This window comes from Miscanthus floridulus, chromosome 17 (genome assembly GCF_019320115.1).
Source record: "Miscanthus floridulus cultivar M001 chromosome 17, ASM1932011v1, whole genome shotgun sequence".
Lineage (NCBI taxonomy): Eukaryota > Viridiplantae > Streptophyta > Magnoliopsida > Poales > Poaceae > Miscanthus > Miscanthus floridulus.
The window spans coordinates 13,584,641-13,611,949 of NC_089596.1; the positions used below are offsets into that span (position 1 = coordinate 13,584,641).

The window sequence follows — 27,309 nt, forward strand, 5'->3', positions numbered from 1 at the left end:
GCACCCCGGCCCAAACAGTTTTAGCCTAGGTCACTCGGGGGCTACACCCAAGTCGATCAAACGGCTCAGAAAGACACACCAGAGACATAGGTAGGAAGCGAAGGGACACCCCATGTAGGCCATGCCGACTCCAGTCATGAACGACGAGCGTGGGTCCCGGTCAGGACATTTCCGACTGAAGCTCTCCGAACCCCGTCACTCAAGTCATCAAGATGAGCACTACCAACCCCCTCTATTTCCTTATAATCATTTCATACATCCATACGGGCAATCATTCCATACGCCCAGTGCCTCCCAGATGATTCGGGCCCTGAACCGCCTGGGGGCTTGGGAACTAAGCATCACACGTGCAGCGAAATGCATCACAATGCTCTGTGTTGCATCACTGAAGCGGCGGTTGCCTCATCCGACATTAGCAACCAATCAGAGCCAGGGGAGAAAAATGTAGATGAGCCCCTGTGTAGCCCTTGCCCTAGTTTGGTAGACCAGGTCATCTCATCCTTCTCATTCGATCCTAAACCTCTCGCCTAAGCCCACAGAATCTCCATCGAGGAGAGGCCGTTAGGCCACCTGGGTCGGTCTCCAGGAACGACCCGAGCATCTGTCGGGTTGTAGGTAAAGGAGTAGTGGAATGTCACAAGAGGGCTATGTCGACCCCGTCACAAACGATGGACCCAGATTCCGCTCGATCATACCCATTAGCGAACTCACCGAGTGCGTCACTTCAAGCCGAGCGATCAGGGACAAGCGACAAAACTCTGCCCCTCCGGTTGTGAGGAACCGAGGATGGGGTAACGCACACAACTCACACTGACCCCTACTAAGTCCCAACAGGGCTCGGGGGCTCAAGACACAAAAAGTCTAGGTCTGCAACCCCAAACTCGCCCCTTCCGACTGCGCTCCAAAAACACCCGGGTCTGCGACCCCGATCTCACCCCATCCGGCTACGCTTCTGACTGCGCTCCAAAAAACACCTGGGTCTGCGACCCCAATCTCGCCCCATCCAGCTATGCTTCTGACAACGCTCCAAGCACCTGGGTCCGTGACCCCGATCTCGCCCCATGACTCCGACTCACCTGATCCCAATCCCGTGGCGCGCATCGACGCTAGGATCAGTGAGCTCTATCTCGTCCAAACTAACTTCCTCGCATGATCCCATGGCTCGCATCGACGCCAGAATCAATGAGCTCTGTCTCATCCAAACTAACTTCCTTGCCCGATCCCACGGTGCCCATCGACGCCAGGACCAGTAAGTTCTGTCTCAATCCAATCCCCGCGCCTAACCGCCTCAGCTGCACAACGATGCCTTGGATGACAAAACTCCATCTCAAACTAAGAACACGCACACACGTCCGCTAAAACGAACATCCCCTAGATGGTTCTGCCTGAACCGCCCGGGGGCTTGGGGGCTACACCCGTGGGTGTGCTCGCACGCACCCACTGACAAAGAAAAAAACCTCCCCCACTGACAACACAGAAAAACCCCCCAGACAGTTCTGTCTGAACCGTCCAGGGGCTACACCCGTGGGTGCGCTCGCGCGCACCCCCCAGCAAGACAAAAATCCCTTGGATGATTCTGCCCGAATCGACCGGGGGCTCAGGAGCTCCTGTCGGGTTCATAAACCCAGGGTCCCTCGGGACCAGGCTTCCATGCCAAGGCTTGGCCCGAGTAGACAACACATAACTCATGGGTCGGCCCAAGAGTCTAAAATGATAGGCCAGAAGGGCGGATCCAGTCACCGACCGGAAGGTCTAGCCGAAGAGGGACAACGCCCTCTCGTCGACTACTTCGGCCCACCTCTCCGACCGGAGCGCTCGCTTTGGACTCCAACCGCCTCAGGACGGCCTCTCCAATCGGAAGGCCTATCCCAAACACTACTTCCGACTCTGACCCCATGTCTTTGATCGGGGTTCGTAGGAACCCTGCTCACCGCTTCTTCTCCGACTGGCGCGACCAGAGCCGACTAGGGCCATCCAACCGGGGATGCCTACTCGGAAAGGACCTAGGGGACAAATGGAGAAAGCAAGCTAGGGCGCGCAAGTCAAACCATGATACCTGGGACCATACCCTATATGCCTATAGGAATAGTACTCTGCAACCACCCTAACACAAAACAGTATTATAGGCACCGACATCTCCCTCTACAGTATTGTGGGCGCCGCTAAACTCCCATACGGTAAGGCCCCCCCCCACATGCCTCTGGGCATCGATAGTGTTGTGGGCGTCGGGATTTACCGTACCAGGTGAACGTGGTGAAACTCCTCACATGCCTCTAGGCATCAAACAGTATTTGCAGGAACCGACGTCTACCATTCCTGAAGAAAGCAACACGACCTCCCACATGCATCTGACATTCTACAGTGACATCAACAGTGTTGTAGGCGCCTACCATTATCTTGTACCCGCTGGCATGGGAAACAAGGCTCAGTAGCATATGTACCCTCACCCTCTCACTTGTAAAGCCATGCACTCCCTCCAACAAAAAGGGCCCTTCTTTAAGTTAACAAGCACCGATCAAGTTCACGAGCTCACAACCACAGAATCGCCGGGCTTGGACCTCAAGCACACGCTTGAACACTTAACTCATAGCGTAGCTCCTGTCGCTCTCGGCCCTTCCGACCGAAGCCGACCAGACCTCTTGTACACCCCTTCTTTCTCCTTCTCGTTTGTAACCCCACTACAAACTTCGAGCACCTAGGCTCAGGAATAAAGTCACCGACCGACCCAAACTAGACGTAGGGCACGTTGCCTGAACTAGTGTAAATCATGTGTCATTGAGTGCTAGGCCACCTCCGATCACAACGTACGGCAAAACTACAAATATTCACTAGTTGGTCACTTTCTGCACCGACAAACATTGTCTTTAGAAATGATCGCTCTATTCTTGTTGGTGCCCTTGCAGCATGTAAGGCGGAGGCCTTTCCTTGGAAGGCAAGGCTACCAGAAGCTATTAAACATATCACGGAGGCTTGGTGCACCTTGATTGCAAATGCAATTAAGCAACCATTTTAGAGAAATAGTGTGTTGTGTGGTGGCTATTTTGTTGTTCAAACCACCTATGTACTTTGAACCAATTTGGCCTTGGGGCCCCTAAATAAAATGCATCAGGTGGGAGATCCTCTCCCCCTCCATAGAGCTCTTCCCATGCTCCTATGGAGGTCTGATGATGATCTATGAAGGTCTCTGAAAACCACCATAATTGACCATAATGAATGCATCTCCATCCTATTGAAAATTAATTCAGACTCAAACTCAAACCCATTATCATTCAATGATTTGCCCTCCATTGGTACTTGAAGTCCCTAAGCTCTACTCATCTCCACCAAAGAACCCTTAAGTTGAACGGGTCCCACGAGTAGTATTTCCCAATAGCCATAAACTTCTTTAGTTCTTTATCTTCCATAGAAAAAAGGATCAAACTCCTCCTCATCCTCCTCCAATGCCGGCTATTTCTTGGCTAACACTATCACCATATCCTTTGACACATCCTTGAACACCTTTAGGACTTGTTTTGCCAAACCAACTCATTTTGCCAAAGTACCCTCCAGATGCCCAACTCCTCCTCTAGCTATCATGTCCTCAACCTTATCGCCTAGTTTCTTCTCCTCCGTGATTCCTAAACCACAACTCATGTCACCAAATATTCCTTTCCACTTCATGCCTATCAATTATAGTCCTGCAATTTGAGTTCACCACCTTGGCTTTGGGTGGGCAATCTCCTCATCAGAGATCCCATATCCCCCAGGGTGAAACAGAAAACTCAAGAACATGGAGCCCGAACTAGAGACGGCGCATCGAAAAGTCGGTGGAAGAGAACTTTGTAATGCGAAGCAATACTGACTAGATTGGTTCCCGAAACCATTAAAAACACTTGTAGGGAAGGGGCATACACAAGTAATCCAATCGCCTAGGGCCTCTGTACCATAGGGGATGTATTTTCAAAACTCACTAGAAAGTCTCAATCTGACATAGAAACTAGCTCGTCCACCCCGATGAAACCCTAGGAGTCCCATGTGGTGGAAAAAGATTAGGGATCCATCCAGCATCCAAGACATGGAGTCCTCCACAAGCACGATCCCCAGAAGTTGTTTAAGCCATCCCTTAACACCTGTAACATTGCTTTGATTGCTCCAAGCCATCATACTATCGCCACCCAATTGCTTATGATACAACCACATCTACTAGGTTATTATTGATTTTCGTAATTACAATTACTTTATTTATACACTGGTGCAGCAAGGCTTTTTGCTCCCGGTTGGAAAACCCCCTTTAGTCCTGGTTTCCCAACCGGGATCACCAATCCGGGACTAAAGGTACCCTCCTTTAGTCCTGGCTTGACGCCCACCTTTAGTCCCGGTTGGAAACACCAACCGGGAGTAAAGGGGGCCTCCAGGCCTGACCGGGGACCACCACGGGATAGGACCTTTAGTCTTGGTTGGAAACACCAATCGGGACTAAATGTCCCTCTTTTTTTTTCTTTTTCTGATTTCTATTTTTGGTTTCTTTTTTCATTTAATGATTAGTTTTTATATTAAAATACATTTTCGAATACGCTGCTAATAGTAATATATATGTGTACTTCGCACGCGTAAGTTTTCGTTCGAACTTTGTACATAAATAAGAAACGAATATACACGTACATGCATATATATATGATGGATCATATATATACACACGTTATTTTATGTACATATAATATGTGCATATATATATATATATATATATATATTACAAAGGTTTGATATATAAATTGTTTATGTCCTTAGCAATTCACTCCTCCAGATTTGGCATCCACTGTTTCGTTCGGATCATTGTAGAACTCGCCGTTGGGGTTGATGACCTGGTCATTTAGAAATCCTGCTATAGTCTCTCGAATTGCTTTAAGTTGGTCAAGTCAGTATGACCTTTTTCCTCAACCATTCAATCTTCAATAAAAGTTAAAGGAAAAAGTATTAATATATATATATATATATATATATATATGTATGTGTATTGCTCATGTAATTACTTATACAAATGAGAGCAATAAAGAAACTGTAAATATACGATCGAAATAATATAAAGGAAAAAGTATTTATATACATACTTTGAGTTGCTCTTCAGGAGTTCTCTTTGAGTACTCCATAATGAACTCGCAAACATAGTATCCGCAGTAGTTGTTACCCTGCTCCTGCCTTAGAACCCACTTTTATGACAAAAAATCAATTAGGGTGAATTAAAATCATCATATGGTGTTAATTGAATATAAATGTGTAGTTATAGTACTTACTTTTTGTGCGATTACACCCAGTGGCGCTTTGCAATGTTTTATTTTTTGTTCCTTAATGAACCTTTTTCAAACCCTGCTCCCAATAAAATAAAAAAATAATTTAATCTTTAATAATTGTTAGGAGATCGGCGCCATTATATATATATGTTGTTATAGAGAAACTAAATTAATTACCCTTGTATAATATCTATCATCAGCCTGATCACTGGGGCTGGGCTGGCTGGCCAGCCCCCTCCCATGGCTACTGTTCATGCGAACCAGCCAGCAGTACTTCTCTCTCACATAAACGAACCAGCAACGATACGAACCAGCCAACCGAACAGGCTGCATGTCTTGATACTCCGTTTGCAGAGATTTTCAATCTACTATTGGCCATATCGATGACCATCAATATATATATATATATATATATATATATATATATATATATATATATATATATATATATGTGTGTGTGTGTGTGTGTGTGTGTGTGTGTGTGTGAGGTAACTAGCCAGTAAGGAAATATTGATATCCCATATATATGATCGACATTAATTACTTATAATAACACTTAGTTGAAGTTGTAGGGGAAGAGTATCTCCTTCTTGTCGTGTTGGTTCACTAAGAAATTCATGAGATTTCTCTCAGGTTGAGGCTTATAATCCTTCGGGAGGTTAGGGTGTTTGTATACGACATACGGATCAACGAACCCAACATCATTATCCTTTCTCTTTCTAAGTTCTATCATCTCATATCTGCATACATGAAAATTGTGAATATATATATTGTGAATATATAATAAAGAAATTGTGAATATAGTAGAAAATAATCACACTTACAGACAATAGCAGCTAATGAGACTTTTGTCGAGAGAGTCCATGTGGCATAGTTGGTGTAATTCTGCAAGCTCGACATAGATAATGTCATTGCCACGGATGTAATAGGTGGTTTCTAATTCCGACAGAAAGATAGATTTGTCCCGCATCAGACGCCGACATGTACCACCCGTTTAGCAGGTACATTTGCGTACCCAGTTCACCTAATTTCTCTGGGTTGTATAGACTCTGGCCTGGTACAAAATTCTTGTAAGGATCCACTTCTGAAGCAGATGGTCCTTCAGCGAGCACTTCGGCAAGGTTCAAACCAGTTTCCTCATAAAACCGAAGAAATGACTCATAGCCTGCCTACCTCCGCCACTAAGTTTAAGTTTGAACCATATTCGTTAGGAACGACAAGGGGGGATTGATTGTTGTGATTGTTGTCCGAGTTGTGCAACACCTTTCCCTACTCTCTTCTTTTTTTGCGCCGCCTCATATGACTTGGTGAGAGAGCGGTCATAGTCCGATATCGGTTGTTTCGTGGCGCTCTTAAGAGAATTCCGTATTTTTTTTGTTCCAACTTCTTCTTAGCTGATCTAGAGGTAGGAAGAAGTATGATGGCTCTGGGTTCTCCCTCGCTCGTCGTGCCTATTTTGCACCTTCAAAGAAATCTGTCACTTCTTTTTGTACTGCATCCTTTAATTCATGTTCACTTTTCTCATAAGATAGTTTTTGGGGAATAACTGGATGAGTATTTGCTTTCTGCTTCTTTGCCGGTGCAGGCAGGGCAACGGCTTCGTTTGTGGGGCAGACCTCTTAGGGGCTGGCTTCCTTGGAGGTGGGCTGAGGTGTTGGAGACCAGCCTTGGAGGCAGTGTAAGACTTTAGGAGGCGGTGGAGGCATTGGAGACCTCGGCGGAGGAGTTGTGGACTTCCTTGGAGGCGGCAGAGGAGTTGGAGATGGTGGGGATGCAGCAGTGCCTTCGAAGGCGTCATCATTGCCCTGAGCACTATGATGGTCGGGAGAAGCAATAGCTGGACTTTGGTTGGCGGAGGCCCTTCTTTGTGAGTACAAAAAATAATGAGATATAAGTAAATGCTTATTATTAGTCATGCCCATAGAAAATTATCAAAAAATTGTTTTGTTAACTTTTGTCCGCACCTAATGTCTGCTGGCAGTGGAGCAGACGCCCCAAGGGATAATGATGTAGCGCTTGCGCCATAGTATATATGCCTTCTCTGTTTCTCCTAGAGTCTTCTCTCCATCACCTCTAGGAATGTCAAGAGCTAGATCCTCATAACCTTTGCTCACTGTATCCACTGTAACCCTAGCATATCCAGGTTGTATTGGTGCCCCATGGATTCTTGGTGTCTTGGTAAGGTCTGGAGGAGTAAAAACATCGACAGTGACCTTGATTGTGTCATTCCCCCTTGGAACAAGTAGCTCAATTGATGTCACTGGAGTAGTGACATCATCCACAGGGAAGCGCAGCGCTGCGTCATCTTGCTTTGGCAGCTCAGTGGAAGCACAGCTGCTTTTCAACTGACCAGGGGGCTAATATTAACATTCATTCCTGGCTCTGATGCCTACCTCTGGGCACTCATTGCTATCTGCACTTGATTTCTGATTTCTTCCTGCATTCTTGCTTCCATTGCTTTTTCTTGCTCCTTTGCTTCAAGCACCATTTCCTCCAACATTGTCACCCGCTGCTGCTTGCTTCCTCCTTGCTTCTCTAGGCAGCTTCGGTAGGTTTCCCTATCATTAGGGAAACCATGAACCCATGGAGTGTTGCATCCTAAGCCTCTGGTTCGGCCAGTGTGTTCAGCAGTCCCGATGGCATACGTCAGCTCATCCTTCTCTCTATTGGGCTTGAACACACCAATCTCTTTAGCTTCTATAGCAAAAGCCAATCGGACATGCTGCTATTTCGAGTTTTTGCCCATACACTAGCCAGGCCAGTCTATGGGTCGAGTCTTCCCCCATGACTGAAAAACCAATTCTTTGAGCGTGGGGGCCACTTGGCTGATTCTGGTTCGATCCCCTTGGCAATAATGTTCGCTTCCATTTTTTGCCACTTCGGAATGGCAGTATCAGTAGACACCTGATCCCATGTCATGGTGGTATACCTTTTTTTGGGCATTCTCTTGGTTCCTTCTCACCCGTGCCTCACCCTCTGCTGATGTCTTGTACTCTACGAAATTCATTCCAATAGGGCCTCTGTTTCGAGATCAGGCCCGTAGCAGTATTGAAATTCGGCGTTTCGTTCTTCTTGATGTATGTGTTGTATAGGTGTTTCTTCCAAGTCTGGAATTGTGTGGCCATCTTCTTCATAGCCCATGATCGAACTAGCTCCTTCAATTCATCATCGTTGATATCATCATAATCATCCGCTTGCAACGTGAAATGGGCAAGGATATCATTCCAGAGCAAATTCTTGTCAACATCAGAGACAAAACTAACATCAGGCTCGTTGATCTTTTTCTTCCATTCACGGATACTGATCGGAATTCTGTCCCTTACAAGGTACCCACAGTGTTCCACGAATTTCCTTTTATGTGGACCAAGTGGTTCGCCTGTCTCGATGTTGAATTCCGATATTATGTACCGGCCCTCCAGTGGTTTCTTCGGTCCTCGAACATTTTTGCTCTTCGCCATTGTGGTCGCCGATCCAGAGGGCTACATATAAAAAAATAATAAATAAATATCTTTTGTACATAGAAATATATACAATATTCACATATAATATATATTTAGTATATATACCTCGCCTGTATTTTCTTGCAAAACATTTTCTTGCTCATTTTCAAGAGCTAGGTATTGACTTCCGTCATCAACATCCTGCTCACCAGCATTGGCAATAATATTCATCATTTCTTCCTCCATGTTGTCTCCCGGGGCAGCCATATCTAACAAATTTAACAAAATTTAAGTCACATATATAAACAAGTCATATATATACAATAAGTCATATACAAATTTATCTAAGTCACATATATATAAACAAGTCATATATGTAAACAAGTCATATATGTACAATAAGTCATAAACAAAACAAATCTAAGTCAGCATATATAAACAAGTCATATAAATAAGTCATATATATAAACAATTCATATATGTAAACAATCATATATGTCAACAAGTCATATATGTAAACAAGTCATATATGTAAACAAGTCATATAAACAAGTCATATATATAAACAAGTCATATATGTAAACAAGTCGTATAAACGACGAATTCGCCCTAGCGAGAACGATGAATTCGCCCTAGCGAGAATGATAATTCGCTCTAGCAAGAACGACCGAATCGTCGTTCTCGCTAGGGCGAATCGTCGTTCTCGCTAGGGTATACAACAACGGGGCGGCGTTGCTCCGCATATACAACAACGGGGCGGTGTTGCTCCGCATATACAACAACGGGGCCACGTTGCTCCGCATACAACACAACGAGGCGGCGTTGCTCCGCATACAACACAACGAGGCGGCGTTGCTCCGCATACAACACAACGAGGCGGTGTTGCTCCGTATACAACACAACGAAGCGGCGTTGCTCCGCATAAAACACAATGACGGCGTTGCTCCGCATACAACACAACGAGGCGTTCCTCTGCATATATCACATACAATCACATATCGACGTACGTAGGGGTCGGCGGTGACGATCGACGTACGTAGGGGTCAGCGGTGATGGGCATCCGGAGGCGGTGATGACGAGGCGGCGAGGGGCGTGGCCGGTGGCCAAGGCTCCTCCTCCTCCCTTCTCCTTCCTCTTCCCTTCTCCTTCTTCCTTCTCCCTTCTCCTTCTCCTCCCTTCTCCTTCTTCCTTCTCCCTTCTCTCCTCCACCTCCCTTCTCTCCTCTACTGCCCCGCTCCTCCTCTCCTCCAATCTGGCGGTTCAGGGGGCAGGGCACCAGTCCAGCGGCAGGGACGGCCGCGGCGGAGCGGGGCTGAGGCGGGGATGGCCACGGCGGAGCGGGGCCGGGACGAGGACGGCCACGGTGGAGCAGGGACGGGCCGGGGTGGTCGGGGGGCGGTGCGTCGGCGAGCGTGCTTAGTCGGGGCATGCGACGTCGGGGAGGAGGAAGAAGAGGGGTCGGGGCGGGCGCAGAGGCTATATAAGGGAGAGGACCTTTAGTCCCGGGCACCACCACCAGCCGAGACTAAAGGCCCTTTAGTCCCGGGCCCTGTTAACGCCCGAGACTAAGGGTCACACCTTTAGTCCCGGCTGGTGGTGGCGCCCTGGGACTAAAGGTAACCTTTAGTCCCTGGCTGGTGGTGGCGCCCGGGACTAAAGGTTTTTTTAGTCCCAGCTAGTGGTGGCGTCCGGGACTAAAGGTTTTTGGCGGGCGGCCAAACTGCAGTTTCGCTGTCCACCAATTCATTAGGATTTTAATATATTTCTTTTTACACAAATGATAAAAGGATAGTTAATTGCACAGAAAATTAAATAAAAAGACATAAAAATATTTTAAAAAAATATAGATTCTATTTTGCTTTATTGCACACAGGAAAATTATGTGACCTAAAGTTTTAATTTTTTTAACAAGTTTTAAAACACAATATAGTGTTTAAATTACTATTTCGATAATGCAAAAATATAGTGTTTAATTAAATTCAGAAAAACTCTTGTGTTTCGACTAGGAAATTTATTTTCACATCATTTGAACGTGACATAATCCCACCATCAAACATAAATTTGTTTTCACATCATTTCAATGTGACATAATCCCAACATCTAACATAAATTTGTTTTCACATCATTTCAACTGTGACATAATTCAACATCAAACATAAATTCACAATTATTACATAATATCTCTAATACACACTATTGAACATCAATATATATATCAAGCGGGCACAGTAATGAACTTCTTCTTGACGTATGTCCCTTGGTTATGATTGCGCCATAACTGATGGAGTGTCCTCATCGTTTAGCTGGATGCTAGGGTCTTTAGTTCACTATGAAGGGTGAAATTCGGTCATCCTTTTCATAATCTTCTGACATGTCTGACTTGTCTTCGATTCCGACGAATGTTTCTTTTTCCTAAAAGAACTATGTGGCGCTTTGGCTCATCATTGATTGGGTGGTTGTCGTTTTTTCCCTCTCTTCGGTTTTGTAGACATGTCCTTGACATAGAACACCTTGAGTCACATCCTTCGCAAGGACAAATGGTTCAGCCTTTGTACCCAATATTGTTGAGGTCCACTGTTGTCATTCCATACTGGTTGTCGACTGCTATGCTGCCTCCAGTCGTCTTTATCCACTGGCACTTGAACAAAGGTACCTTAAAATGAGATGCATAGTCTAGTTCCCATATCTCCTCTATGTGGCCATAGTATGTTTGCTTGTTCCCACTAGGGTCTATGGCATCTATGCGGACACCACTATTCTGGTTGGTGCTCCTTTTATCTTGTGCTACTGTGTAAAATGTATTCCCATTTATCTCGTACCCTTTGTATGTGAGGATATGCCACGATGGCTGCCTAGCCAACAAATATAGCTCCTCATCAATACTCTCATCACCCTGACATTCTTTTCGCAACCTAGTCGCTGAAAGTTTCCATGTGCTGACTCATAATCCATGCTTTCAGACTTCCTTGAGAACTCAGATCGGAGGAGGTTCTTGTGTGTCTCGATATACGGATCTACCAAGGAGGAGTTCTGTAGAACTGTGTAGTGTGCTTTATTGAAATAATCATCACCCTTACCAATATATGTTTTCTTCCCTAGTGTCCCCTTTCCACTTAGTCTCCCCTCGTGTCGCGATTCAGGAACACCAATCGGGTTAATATCGGGAATGAAGTCAACATAGAACTCAATGACCTCCTCTGTTCCAGTAGCCCTTGGCGATGCTTCCTTCTGGCCGAGCACGGTTGTGAACATATTTCTTCAGGATTCCCATAAACCTCTCAAAGGGGAACATGTTGTGTAGGAACACAGGACCTGAGAATAGTAATCTCCTTGACCAGATGAACTAGGAGGTGTGTCATGATATCAAAGAAGGAAGGAGGGAACACCAACTCAAAGCTGACAAGACATTGAACCACATCATTCTGTAGTTTCGCTAGATCCGTTGGATCGATTGCCTTATGAGAAATTGCATTAAGGAATGCACATAGCTTCACGGTGGCTAGACATACATTTGGCGGTAGAATTCCTCTTAATGCAACTGGAAGCAATTGAGTCATGAGCACTGTGGCAGTCATGGGACTTTAAGTGTCCAAATTTCTTCTCTGGCACATTTATTATACCCTTTATATTCGAGGAGAATCCTAGACGGTACCTTAATGCTATCTAGGCATTCAAACAAGCTGTCCTTCTCTTCTTTGCTAAGAGTGTAGCTGGCAGGACTTAAGTACTGGCGTCCATCATCTGTCTTCTCTGGATGCAGGTTGTCTCATTCTTTCAAACACCGCAGGTCCTGTCAGTGCTTCAATTGTGTCCTTAGGCTTCCCATATACGCCCATGAAGCCTAGCAGGTTCACACAAAGATTCTTCGTCAGGTGCATCACGTCGATCGCGCTGCGGACCTCTAGGACTTGCCAATAGGGTAGCTCCCAAAATATGGACTTCTCTTCCACATGGGTGCATGATCGTTGGCGTCCTTCGAAATAGGTTGGCTTGCCAGGTCCCTTTCCAAATATTACTTTCACATCATTGACCATATCGAGGATGTCCTCACCAGTTCGGTTGCGAGGCTTGGTCTGGTGGTCTGCCTTACCTTTAAAATGCTTGCCTTTCTTTCTTACGGGGTGATTTGTAGGAAGAAATCGTCGATGCCCAAGGTACACGACCTTGCGACACTTTTTCAAGAATATACCTTTCATGTCACCGAAACAGTGCGTGCATGCATTATATCCCTTGTTTGATTGTCCTGAAAGATTACTTAGAGCTGGCCAATCATTGATTGTTACGAACAACAATGCTCGTAGGTCAAAGTGCTCCTACTTGTGCTCATCCCACACACGTACACCTGGCTTGTTCCACAAAAGTAGAAGTTCTTCAACTAGTGGCCTCAGGTACACATCGATGTCAGTTGCCAGGTTGCTTTGGGCCTTGGATGAGCACCGGCATCATAATAAACTTACGCTTCATGCATAACCAGGGAGGAAGGTTGTAGATACATAGAGTAACAGGCCAAGTGCTATGACTACTGCTCTGCTCCCCGAAAGGATTTATACCATCCGTACTTATAGCAAACCTTAAGTTTCTTGCATCACTTGCAAACTCGGGGAATTCTCTATCGATTGCTCTCCACTGGGACCCATCAGCAGGGTGTCTCAACATATTGTCTACCTTACGGTCTTCTTTGTGCCATCACAACAACTTTGCATGGTCTCTATTTCTAAAAAGACTGTTTCAAGCGTAGTATTATAGGAGCATACCACATAACCTTGGTAGGGATTTTCTTCTTGAGACGTTCGCCCTCAACATCACCAGGGTCATCTCGCCTGATCTTATACCGTGACGCGTGACATACAGGGCATGCATCCAACTTCTCATACTCCATACCATGGTAGAGGATGCAGTCATTAGGACATGCATGTATCTTCTGGATTTCTAATCCTAAAGGGCAGACTACCTGTTTTGCTTCGTACATAGTGCTGGGCAATTCAGTTATCCTTCGGAAGCATCTTCTTTTGGATTTTTAGTAACTCCACGAATCCCTTGTCAGATACACCATTCTTTGCCTTCCATTGCAGCAATTCCAATGTGGTACCTAACTTTTTCTGTCCCGCATCACAAGTTGGGTATAGCAATTTCTTGTGATCCTCTAGCATGCGGTCGAACTTGATCTTCTCCTTTTCACTTTCGCATTCTCTTTGTGCGTCACAAATGGCCTGACCAAGATCGTTAGCTGGGCTCCTCCTCTGCCCCTACCTCTTCTTCAGCGGGCTTCTCCTCTGCCCCCACCTCTTCTTCAGCCGGCTTCTCCTTTGCCCCCACCTCTTCTTCAGCTTCCCCCATTGCAGTATCATTGAAGGCACCATATTCAGCAAAAATGTCATTATCGCCCCATTGTTCTTCTTCACCTTCTTCCATTACAACTCCGGTTTCTCCGTGCTTCGTCCAACAAATATAGTTTGGCATGAAACCCGATTTGAACAAGTGTGAATGAAGAGTCTTTGAGTTAGCATATTCCATCGTATTCTTACATACAGCACATGGGCAGCACATGAAACCATCGCGTTTGTTTGCCTTGGCCGCACGTAACAAAGAATGCACGCCAGTCCATGAACTCTTGGGAGCGACGATCAGCATTGTACATCCAATGCCGACTCATTTGCATTACATGACATAAATACCGTATTAAAACCTAGAACATAATTAGTTAATTATACAACATGCATACCACCACAAAAGCTATAAATTTAAGAAAGCCTCGCTACAATGTAGACAATCCCAACTACCACTAAAAACACTAAAGCTAAAATGCACTTCAGCAGCACAAGGATTTCGCGACCAATCCCAACTAAAACAGACAGATCCCCCATTTGTTCAACATCTTTGGGCTTCTTCGGCTAGATCACTGCCTCATTAGCCGCCATATCTGCCTGTTGTGCAAGATATTTTTGCACGAGTTCAACATACTCTTCCTCCAGTAGAAGCCTGAACATCCAGTGCCATCCCACTAAAATTAAAATAGAAAATTAGAACTTTAATCACAACCATCATGAAAATAGGTATAAACTAACCATAGTCATTAAATACGATAAAATAACTCACATTGCGATCCGGACACTTGTAGAAAATGCGACCCTTGTTGGGACCCTCCTTCTTCACTCGGTACTCCATCACAATCTTCGTCTCATCACAACACTTGCCGCATGCAATGAGTGGGAGGCCCGTCCTAAGTCGCTTTGGAAACCCATGAGAGGCCGAGGACCCAGAAGCAGTTGCCATCTACTCTCTATACTCATTTTTTAATACACTATAAATTTCTCATTTTATAAACAAATAAAATTAAAAAAACTCTAAAATTCTCTATATCTCTAAACAATGAAGTGTGCTATGCATGCTACAAATGAACGGTGAATACTAGTTTTTAATAGCTACTTTAACCTTCCTTCATGTAAATATGCAAGCTTGAAGTGATTTTGAGCTCAAATTGCTTACAAATGAAAAAAACTATAATAAAGAACCATATATATATAGTGAACAAAATGAGATAAGACAATGGTGAAACATGAGAGTATGAAGTTGGTAACCTTTAGAACCGAAGAATCGATGGAGGAATCAAAGAAATCGATGGAGGAATCGAAGAAATCGATGGAGGAGTCGAAGAATGGATGGAGAAAGAGCAAGAACACTGCTTAAATTTGAACTTAAGCTCTTGGGCGGGCTCGGGGAGGAAGAAGACGGCCAGCAGGATTTATAGCTCAAAACATGTTTCAATAAATAACCATCCGTACTAGTTGATCTTGCTTACGTGATCATCTCGGTGAGCATTTCTCCACCGGACGGCTCCGTACTTGGTCAAGGAAGAGCTCCGATTCTACGAGGAAGGGAACACGGTCTTCCACGACCAGTTGCCACTCTCCCTCGTAGAATCAAAGCTCCTCCTTGATGTCCGTTACCGCTCGACAGAGAACATGCTCGCCGAGCTGAACACGGTCCACAAGTTCAACTAGTACGGATTTTCTATAATTTTCTAGCTATTTTCTAAGTTTTTCATTTCATAAATAGTTAAAATAAAATGTTTAGTCACGGAGTCCATAGAAATGACCATATTTTGACCTAGCAACGCATTGTCAATTGTCATTGTGTTGCATTGCACCCCGGACCGGACTCCGGACAATAAAATACTATGGTCGATCGATGCCGTTCTTTGTCGTACAGTCACACGGCGACGGCCGACGGACCCGTTCAACCACCAAATCTATCAGGCCTGGCTGTTCGGGCGTATCGTCAAAAGAGAACGGATTTGCTTCCTATTGCACGGCATTGCATTGCATCTGTCATACCAGTCGGAGGCACTAGTCCCCGGTGTGCTTCAAACCTCTACTGGTATACCGAGACGCATTAGGTTGACGGTGGAAGAAAGAAATGAGGAAGACGAGCGAAGTGCACAGAGATAGCAATGCAACCGCAAAACCATGACACTTGTCTCATGCAATTAGTGGGAGGCCCGACCTAAGTCGCTTTGGAAACCCATGAGAGGCCGAGGACCCGGAAGCAGTTGCCATCTACTCTCTATACTCATTTTTAATACACTATAAATTTCTCATTTTATAAACAAATAAAATTAAAAAAAAACTCTAAAATTCTCTATATCTCTAAACAATGAAGTGTGCTATGCATACTACAAATGAACGGTGAATACTAGTTTTTAATACCTACTTTAACCTTCCTTCATGTAAATATGCAAGCTTGAAGTGATTTTGAGCTCAAATTGCTTACAAATGAAAAAAACCATAATAAAGAACCATATATATATATAGTGAACAAAATGAGATAAGACAATGGTGAAACATGAGAGTATGAAGTTGGTAACCTTTAGAACCGAAGAATCGATGGAGGAATCGAAGAAATCGATGGCGGAATCGAAGAATTGATGGAGAAAGAGCAAGAACACTGCTTAAATTTGAACTTAAGCTCTCGGGCGGGCTCGGGGAGGAAGAAGACGGCCAGCAGGATTTATAGGGGGGACCTTTAGTCCCGGTTGGTGGATCCAACCGGGACTAAAGGTCACTTTCTAGTCCCGGGCCACGCCACTAGCCGGGACAAGAGCTTTACTCCCGGTTGGAGCCACCAACCGGGAGTAAAGGTCGACCTTTAGTCCTGGTTGGTGGCTCCAATCGGGACTAAAGGTCCCCTGCCACAATGGCCTGGCGTAGGAGCCGTTGGGCAGGGACCTTTAGTCCCAGTTGGAGCCACCAACCGGAACTAAAGGTCTCTCTAGTCCCGGGCGTAATATTTCCCGGGACTAGAGCCTGGTTTGGCCCTTCGATCAAAGGTATGTTCTCTACTAGTGATATTGGCTTTATAATCACTTTTTGTGTAGTTTTCAAGAAACGCTAGTATAACAAAAAAAATCCAGGTGTTGCAGTTCTCAATAACACTCTTGTTTGTTAGTACAAAATTAGATCAAACTTGACACTAGTACAACAGAGCTCACTACCGGCGGTTTCAAAGCTATTTCTATTGGCGTCTGTCAATACTGCCATCATTCAGCCACCCGCCCGCTCCATCAAATTCACATGTCATGGCATTTTTCACGCACCTCACGGCCAGCAGAATTCGAACCCACGACCTCTCCCTCGTGGGTTACTCCTTTAACCACTACACCTCACACTCACTTATGCCTATAATGGATTTTCTTTCTCCTCATATTATACTCAACTAAGTTTAAATTGATTCTTTGAAACCCTAAATGAATTCAAATCAAAAAGTTGTCAGCTACAAAGTTGCATAACTTTTCGAGATCTACAACTTTTATTTTGGTTGTTTCTCCATCTGAGGTCATTTGAAAAATTCAAATTTCAAATTTGAGAAATTTAAACATAGTTTTTTTTGACAAGATTATTTTAAATCAAAAAGGTTTTAACTACAAAGCTGCATAACTTTTCAAGATCTACAACTTTTATTTTGGTTGTTTCTCCATCCGAGGTTGTTTGAAAAATTCAAATTTTAAATTTGAGAAATTTAAACGTAGTTTTTCTTGACAAGATGACTTTAAATGAAAAAGTTGTCAACTATAAGGTTGCATAACTTTTTGAGTTCTACAACTTTCGTTTTAGTTATTTCTCCATCTGAGATCGTTCAAAAAATTCAAATTTCAAATTTAAGAAATTCAAACGTAGTTTTCCGTGATAAAATGGTTTCAAATGGAAATATTGTCAACTACAAAGTTCTAGAAATCATCGAGATCTACAACTTTTATTTTGGTCATCTTTTCACGTGACTTGGTTTGAACAATTTAAATTTTGAATTTCAAAAAATGATTACTTCAAACAACATTTTGATACAACAATTGATTTCGGCTGCAAAAGTCATCAACAACAAAGTTGTAGAACTCTCCAATGTCTACAACTTTTATTTTGGTAATTTCTTTATCTGATAAAGTGATAGTCTATATTTTTCATAAATCTCTCACATAGTTTATGAAACTATATAAGAGATATGTCATTTGTGAACAATGTTTACTACCACTTTGTCGGATGAAGAAATGACCAAAATAAAAGTCGTAGATCTTGATGAGTTCTACAATTTTTATGTTCATGACTTCTTTAGCTGAAATCATTTGATGTTTCAAAATGCTGTTTGAAGTAGTCATTTTTGAAACTCAAATTTTGAAATGTTTACAAGAAAAGATGACCAAAATATTAGATGTAAGAACACAATAAATTGATAGATCATGATTTTATAAAATTTTAGAAAAAAAATCGAGTAATTTGAAGATAGTACGATGGAGAAAGACTAGCTAGAAGTTTAAACCAGAGATTAAAAAAAGAGATCAGAGTTCTTCAACCATTTTAAAATTGAATTTCAAACAACATTTTGAAACATGAAATAATTTCAAATGGAAATGTTGTAAACAACAAAGTTCTATAATTTTTTGAGATCTACACCTTTTATTTTGGTAATTTCTCCATCTCAGGTCGTTTGAAAAATTCAAATTTTAGTATTTAATTTTTAATATTCAGCGTTTATTTATAGTTACACTAGGTTATGAAAACCGCCACTATAAAAAAAATTACTGGTTGTTTTCTTAAGGCTACCGTAAGTAGAAATCATGTATTTTTATTGGCGTCAAGAGAAAGCACTAGTGTACTAGCGTGAGCTAAAATCAGATGCTAGAAGAAGCTCCTAAAACTCTCGGTTTTGTACAGACACACTGCTGATTGCCGGGGGTAGAGCTTCTATATTTCTATAAGAGGATGTCATCACTAAATTTCTTCATGTTTTGCAAATTACACCATTTTACTTGACAAACTTGTGTTTGATTTCATTCGCAGACTTGAAGAGAAAACAATCTCAAAATTATGACGTACTGACGTGTGGAAACGTATAAACAAACATAGTACACGAGCTAATTAGCCAAACTTGACTAGTAGTGTGGGTTGACGACGAAGCACTTCTCCCTGATCTCTCCCTCGTCGCCGGTGAGCACCTGGACCTTGCCCATCTTGACCATGGCCTTGGCGAACTTGATCTGCCATGCGTTCTCGACTGCGGCGTTGAAGTGGACCGTTCCAGCCGTCCAGGGGTTGTCGAGCAGCGTGTTGTCGGAGATGAACAGGACCTTGTGCGCCAGCACGTTCTTGAAGTACTGGTTGTCGAAGGTGGCCGGCGTGACTGGGTCAAGCGGCACCACCGTGGGGTCCATCTGGGCGTCGCTGGACGGCCATGGGCAGCGGATCTTGAGGTGCTCGGCGTAGGCGGGGTCGAGCGACGGGTCTGTCCGCCCCAGCTGGCCGCTGAAGTTGTAGAGGCGCTTCGTGAAGGAGGAGCAGTGGGAGCGGCCGATGGTGTGCGCGCCGGAGAGGGTGACCATGTCGTCGGCGTTGAGGCCCTTGCGCTTGAAGCTCTCGATGAGCTCGGCGACATCATCAGTCGGGGAGGGGACATTGTTGTTGAGCACCTCATTCTCTTTGGACACGCGGCCGTCACGGCGGCCCGAGGGGACCTTGTAGTCAAGGCCGCCGGCAAGATAGGCGCCGTCACGGGCCGCGAACGCGATGATGTCGGCGCAGGAGACGGTGCGCGGGCAGTGCGCCTCGAGGACGGCCTTGGCGTCGTCGATGACGTCGAAGCCGCGCATGCTGGGGTTGTTGGCCACGGAGTCCTTCTCGGCCTTGTTGCCCGGCGTGGAGTTGATGAGGATGGAGCCGTCGCAGCCCCTGACGAAGCAGTCGTGGAAGTGCATCCGGATGAGTCCAGCGCCGACGCCGGGTTCACGGGCGATACCGCGGCGGACGGCGTTGCGCACGATCTCCTCGGCCTGTGGGCACGACTGCTTGTAGAAACCGACCTCCAGTTCCGCCGGCGAGGCGTGTGCGTGTGCCGCCGATGAGGAGACGACGAAGAGCGCCGACAAGGCAAATGCCAACCACGTCGACCTCATGGCGACGGTGAACAATATGGGCTATATATTGGTCGATCAGATGCTACTCTCACTCTGAGCTTGCTATTAGCTGCTTTAGCTTTGGAGATCGATCGAGAATTCGAGCTGGCGATGAAGAGATGAAGAGCAGCGCAGCTGCTTGATCTCTATTTATACAGTACTGAGGGGATGCATGGCGTGTGCTGGTGTGCATGGATGGAATACCGTGTCTGTGAACCGAGTCAACTCAATACCCAATCCCTGGATCGCCAAATGTAACCTAACAAGTAACAAGTAACAACTGCTACAAGAACCATGTTAGTGGACTTTGTAGAACATATATGTCACCATCTAGCTAATGTTGCCCAGACTTTGTAGTAGCAGCAAATGATAAGCAAAGCAGATAGTTGTTTAGAGATCGAAAACAATGTCAGTCTGAAGGTTACTTGCTTGATCAGAGAATTATTCTAGACATATAGAGTTAAAGTTTCATTGACATGGTCGATAATGATACCGCATGACCGGGACAAATGAAAGCCGTGTCTCATCACAATTTCAAAATTTCTGTCGATTTAGATCGTTTACCTTTTGTAGCTCACACCTCACAGCACCAAGTCAAAAGAGACACTAACGGTTGAATGTGAATCCGTATGGATTATGTTGAAGCCTGCAGAATGATCAAAAGTATTGATGTTTTTGAATGTGAATCCATGCCAAAATACTTTTGTACTAAAGGTTGATGATGCCACAGGTTATATTAGCCTACCTAACCACAACAAACATGAAGAAATGGATGAGAATACGCAACTGCTTGGGGGGCATTTGACTGTTCTATATATCAGGAACAGGATATATATCATCCGCACTGCATCTCCTCTGAGAAGAAAGAAACCACACAACTTCAGACAGTTTCCAAACAATAAACCTGTCCAGATAAACCATCAGTTTTTGTAGTAAGTGGTTACGCCTATCCTAAGTCAGATCAGAAAAGGACTCCAGTGCATTTTGGGTGACGAAGTTGCAAATCTTTGGAATACATGACATGTTTGAATCCTTCAGAGTTACTAAAAATGGGGAGGAAAAGAATTGATATTTCATTCTTGTGTTGTATTGACACAATAGTTTTTTTTTTCTCTACAAAATTGACACGGTAATTATCCAGTACTGCATCCTGCATATAGTAATTAGCAATTGTAGAAAAAAAAGGCTATGAAGCCAAATCAAACATGGGCATGAGCATACATGAGTTTTCTGGGATATGATTTTATTATATAATTATAAAATATATGCCAGGTATTTAACTTAGGGCGTGCTTGTAGTTTTCAATTGGTTATGTTATTAATTAATTCATGTTAGGCAAATTAAACCCACATACAAGACTCTTGAATCCATTCCCAAGCTAAATGTTGCTGAATTTATGCTCTAGCCATCTTAGTGTATAACCTTCTTCTCCTTGGATTTTGTTTAAATATTATTTGAAATAAAAGATTGGGCTTATAATGACACAATAAAGCATCCAGGTCATGAACTATCCCGAAGTTCCCCGTCCCTCTCGGCAGTTCCAAACCAAAATGTTCATTGTTCCCTCTCATTTCTATAACTTGCTCTTTTGCGCTGGTGAAATCTCTCCTCTATTGCCCTTTATGTCATGCTGTACCTAACTCTTATCCACTTCTGATAGGAACGGAGGTCTCGATCTTCTGTTAGATAGAGGTAACTATTGATTTGGTGGAGATGCAACACACTGATTGGCTACAAATTAAAAGACCAAATCCTACACTCTTAGCATCACGTCTCCTCTGGTTATTAATCGTGTCACAATCCAGTTGACCTCGCCAAGAAGGCTAATATCTGCCTGTGAATCGAAGCACACAAGCAAGAACTCCAAAGAACGCAGCTCAAATAAAGTGATAATTATGGATATATGATTAAGCACTCGAAGTTGGAGTCTCACATACCGATGTGATTGTTTGAAGACATATTGATCTAAGAAAAAAGCCAAAACCTAACATGAGCGGCAACGGCTCAACATAAAGTCTATGGGGAGCATGAGTACCCTCTGGACGAGCCACCTAATTGTCACTATGACGATACACGATCTAGCAGACCAAAAGACAGTGTCGAAAGCACCCTGGCAGATTCTGGATGTAGACTTGTTTTGACAATTCATGTTGACTTCTATGGAATTTTCATGTGAGACCGGCGTCGTTGGTTAGGTTATCTTGTCATATTTTGGTGTATGGGTAGAACGTCCAACCCGGAGTCTGTATGCATCCTAGGTGTCTATTTTAGTACTGGCTGCTCCTAAAGGCCAAGCTGGACTCGAACTCGACTTGTGTTGGACCTCCCTCTTGGCTTGGACGCCCTTGCTAGTCTCCTTCACCTCCATGCCTTTGTCCAAGCACTTCATGACCCTCTCCAATGTTCATAAGAATTAAAACATCATTAGGCAACAATCTATTCTCATATATCTGAAAAGCATCGCTTAAGAACGAGCTCACCTCTACATTTAATTACCGCATTCGAGCTCTAGTCATTGGTCCTTGCATAGCGGTTGGAGGAGTGATGGGTGCATCTAAAATAGTGATGTCCTCATCAACTTCCATTTTGATCACTAGATGCTCTTGGGGGGGGGGGGGGGTAGGGAGCACAAAGTGAAAGTTTTACAGCATACCCAACTAGCATAGCAGCGGAAGGGGTTGATAGTAAGTATAAAATAGTAGTGAGATAAAATTATAGAATGTTACATCTTTCTTGAAAGAAACACCTCCATGATTAAGTTATACCCTATAAAACCAAAGTATTAGAGAAGTATTTAGAAACCTTGAACTCAACCGTTGTCCTCCCAATTTAGCTAGACTACTCATTTATATACCATGGAATTCTCTTATGTGTGTGTCATTATTCATAACTCTTATCATAAACAACACATAGCCCCACTTTAGTTTAGTTGGTATACAAGTTAGTAGATACATGATGGTGAACTATCAACTTCTTTAACCATTGTTTCCCTATGGATAAATACGATACCTTGGAATACTCCCGGATGAAAGCTATAGCGGTATCCGTGCGCTTGCGGATTTATCTGTTTGCGTTTGAAAATACTAAACATGGCGTGGTTTATCCCAACAGTTGGCATTGGAGATGCAGCCATCGCGGCGCCCCTTGGAGACGTGGTAGTCGATGCCGCCGGTGAGGTAGCCACCGTCGCGGGCCGCGAACGTGACCACGTCGGCATAGGAGACGGTTCACAGGTAGTGCGCCTCCAGGACGGCCCTGGCGTCGTCGATGACATCGAAGCCGTGCATGCTGGGATTGTTGGCAGGGGAGTCCTTCTCGGCCTGGTGGTCCGGCCCCGTGGAGTTGATGAGGATGGAGCCATCGCAGCCATGGACAAAGCAGTCGTGGAAGTGCATGCGGATGAGGCAGGCGCCCAGGCCAGGTTCGCGGGCGAGGCCACGGCGGACAGCGTTGCGCACGATCTCCTCAGCCTGCGGGCACAAGTCCTTGTAGAACCTGACCTCCAGTGATGGCGAGGCGTGTGCATGTGCCGCCGATGAGGAGACGACGTCGACCTCATGGTGCCTAGTGCATGAACAATGGATTATTGTTGAGGTTTTTACCTGTACGTCCTTGAAAAAAATAGTTCTTCCGTGTATGGTCTTTTTTTAACTTACTTATATGACCCCAAAATGAAATTTTTTTCCTTGTATGACCTTCTGTCAAGACTGTTAGAGTATTATGTTAGTTTGTCCACTAGTTGATATGCGAAATGTCTAAATTGCCCTTTTGTAATTTCTGCCAATACCGCCGCATCCAACCACGCATCTGATCGAGACCGAGCCCAGCGATGGGGGAGGGGGCCGCCGCCGCCGGGATATCCGGCCCGGATTCACCTCCGCCCGGCCCCACTCCCAGCGTCGGTCGCCATGGGGGCAGCTGCCCGCCCATTGATCGGGCTATCGTGGGGGCTGTATTGAGACAGAGGTATTGAAGGGAGGGGTTAAATGAAAATTTATCAGCTCTCGAAAAGGCATGGACCTACAGTGGACTACATAAAAAGTTTATGGACCAAAAAAATACACTTCGAGTGTTGATGGATCCAGATGGCACCCTCTAAAAGTTAATGGACCTATAATGCATTTTACTCTTATTTTTTCACCAGAGGTAAAATGATCATTTCACCCTCGACTTAACACCGTCCAGTGGCAAAAACAAACGGAATAGAAGGAAGCAAATTTGATTTCGGGACCATATAAGTAAGTTCAAAAAAAAGGTCATACTAGGAAGAGCCATTTTTTTCATGGTCATACAAGTAAAAAGCTCATTATTGTTCGATCAGATGCTACGCTCACTCTGAGCTTGAGCTCGATGCAGATGGTACGTGATGAGGAGATGAAGAGCGGGGCAGCTGCTGATCTCTATTTATACAAGGGGAGCAGCATGCAACCATGCATGCGTGTCGTAGCAGTTGGAGAATGGCCTGTGTGTTGTGTGCACCATCCTGACACCGAAAAATGTACACTAGAATGGCACCGAAAAATGTACACCAGAATGTCAGAATCCTTGCATCAACTTGTAGTGTCTATGATTCAAAAAAAAAACTTGTAGTGTCTAACAACTATCACTGTATCACTATCACGCGCATGCATGAACGGTGTTATTGGACTTACCCACTTTAAACATAGTATATATCTAAGCGCATAACAGATATTCTTTCTCCTCATATTATACTCAAACCCGAGACCTCCTGCATCGCGTGCCACTCCTCTAACCACTCCACCCCCACACTCGTGCTAATAACAGATATTCTTTATCCTCATATTATACTCAATCGAATTTAATATGATTGTTTAGGACTCTAAATGAATTCAAATGAAAATGTCCTCAACTACAAAGTTGTATAACTTTTAGGAATCTACAACTTTGGTTTTAGTCGTTTCTCCATCCAAATTTTAAATGTAGCAAATTTAGACGTAATTATCATTATTTCAAATGGAAAAGTTGTTAACTACAAAGTTGTTTAACTTTTCAAGATCTACAACGTTCATTTTTACTGTTTCTCCATCCGAGGCCGTTTGAAAAATTCAAATTTTAAATTTAGAAAATTCAAAAGTAGTTTTCCTTAGCTAGATGATTTCAAATGAAAAGGTTGTCAACTACAAAGTTGTATAACTTTTCGAGATCTACAACTTTTGTTTTGGTTGTTTCTACATCTGAGATCATTTGAAAAATTCAAATTTCAAATGTGAGCAATTTAAACGTATTTTTTCTTGACAAGATGCTTTCAAATGAAAAAGTTGTCAATTACAAAGTTTTATAACTTTTTGGGATCTACAACTTTTGTTATGGTCATTTCTCCATCCAAGGATGTTTGACAATTTCAAATTTCAATACTTAATTTTTATTATTCGACGCCCATTTGTAGGGACGGCTGAAAATACCAGCATTTGTACTAAAAAAGGAGGCGTTGCTACAAATTCTTTTTTAGTAGTGGATGGACGGTGTTGATGAACTAGCATGATGTAGACAATTTGAACCTTGGATTGCAAGCTCGCAATGCATGCATGGTGGATGGTGTGCAAGCTGGAAGAACCGGTAAGACCGACTGGAGCCGACAGGAACCGATAATACATGTCACCATCTACCTATAATCTGTTTTTGTTTGAACCTCTAATAAAATTTTCAGTAGGGACTAAGGTCCCTCCTGTTCCTTAAAAAAAACGATGTGGGTCTGAAGAGGTTGCTTGATCAGAAAGTTAATTCTTCAAGACAAAAGTAAAGTTTCTCTGAATTTGATATTTGTCACACCCAGTTTTAAGAACAAAAGAGGATGTATAAAGTCTTATGTGCACCCTAGGAACGGTCGCACACATAAGTGGACAAATTGTGAATTGTACCAACACAATGTTTATTACATAGCGAATAAATATTCAACACATAGTCTCAAACATAGATATAATAGCTACTAAGATAACTCTCTTGCGGAAGCTCCAACAGGGACGTCAACTGGTGAACACCAAGCCTAATACTCATCACAATAATCTTCAATCCAATCTTGATCTGTTACCCATCCAGAATTTTTCCAACATAAAAGATAAAGCAAGGCATAAGTACATGTCGTACTTAACAAGATAACTAAGGGTTCATGAGGCTCAAATAGCTGACACTGGTTTACTGCGGTTAGCATTTAAGTCATCATCAAGTTTAGCATTTATTAACATCAAGGTAGCAATACCCCATAATACATGATCAATGAACATGAATAATCAATATCTTAAACAATTAACATAAATGATCATCTTAACAAGTAAAAATCATTATCCCTTAATGTAAGTGTTCCAAGGTGGCTCTTATCCGTGAGCACGGCTATTATAACAGTTTGTTAACTCTGCGCAGAGGTGTACACTTTCACTGTGAGTCATGATTTCCAAATGTATGGGTTTGCAAGGTCCAAAACACTGGAAACCATATAAAGCCACCCTAGAGCTCGTCTAACCGGCTAGGGCCGCAGGGTCATTAGATATAGGAAACCCCCTTCCAAAAATAAAGTAAAAGGCCGCTTCCAAAGCTAGGCTCAACAGGACAGAGGCTGTCCTATACCCAACTCGCAGACCTCTAACCAGCTAGAAAAGGGTTTCTCAAATAACTAGAGCCAGAGCCATATAGCCCTCACAGCTGTACGTTAATCCCAGATAATCAGTTACAAGACAAGTCCTTCTGTTGCTAAAAAGTCATCTTGTTTATGTTTATAGCATATTCATTAATCAAGTTTCAAGATCATGATTGTTGCACTAGCAATAGAACTACCCAATGCAAACCTCCCAAGGTGACAAGGTAATTGAGTATTCAAAACCTAGGAAATCCTACCATAGGTAGCAAGGAAGACACATGCATATGTATTTTAGTGAGCATCATGAATAGGACAACAAGGAAGGTCCTTAGCTATACTTGCCTTGATCAAAGTTCTCCTGAAAGTCTTGCTGGTCTTGCTGATCGTAGAAGTTCTCTTGATCACCAACGTAAACCTCACCGTCTGAACTCGATCAACATCACCAAGCAGCAACATACAATCATCCGAGCAATCATACACGAGGCAAACAAATAAATTTAATTAGAACAATACACCAACAGAGACAAACAGTTTTGAAAAGTTCATAAAACTATTCTATACGTCGCTACGATC

At 43.7% G+C, this 27,309-nt stretch overlaps 2 protein-coding genes across 2 annotated transcripts; both read right to left on the minus strand.

The window, feature by feature from the left end:
* Positions 1–19,127: 19,127 nt before the first annotated feature.
* On the minus strand, positions 19,128–20,236 carry LOC136518259 (peroxidase 5-like). Its single transcript, XM_066511899.1, has one exon. The coding sequence runs from the start codon at positions 20,142–20,144 to the stop codon at positions 19,128–19,130; it is 1,017 nt and encodes a 338-aa protein (XP_066367996.1). The 5' UTR covers positions 20,145–20,236.
* A 3,135-nt stretch (positions 20,237–23,371) lies between these two features.
* Positions 23,372–24,054, minus strand: LOC136515269 (peroxidase 5-like). The gene is made up of 2 exons (XM_066508912.1): positions 24,020–24,054; positions 23,372–23,708 (listed from the first exon to the last, which is right to left on the minus strand). The coding sequence occupies exons 1-2, from the start codon at positions 24,052–24,054 to the stop codon at positions 23,372–23,374; spliced, it is 372 nt and encodes a 123-aa protein (XP_066365009.1).
* Positions 24,055–27,309: the final 3,255 nt, after the last annotated feature.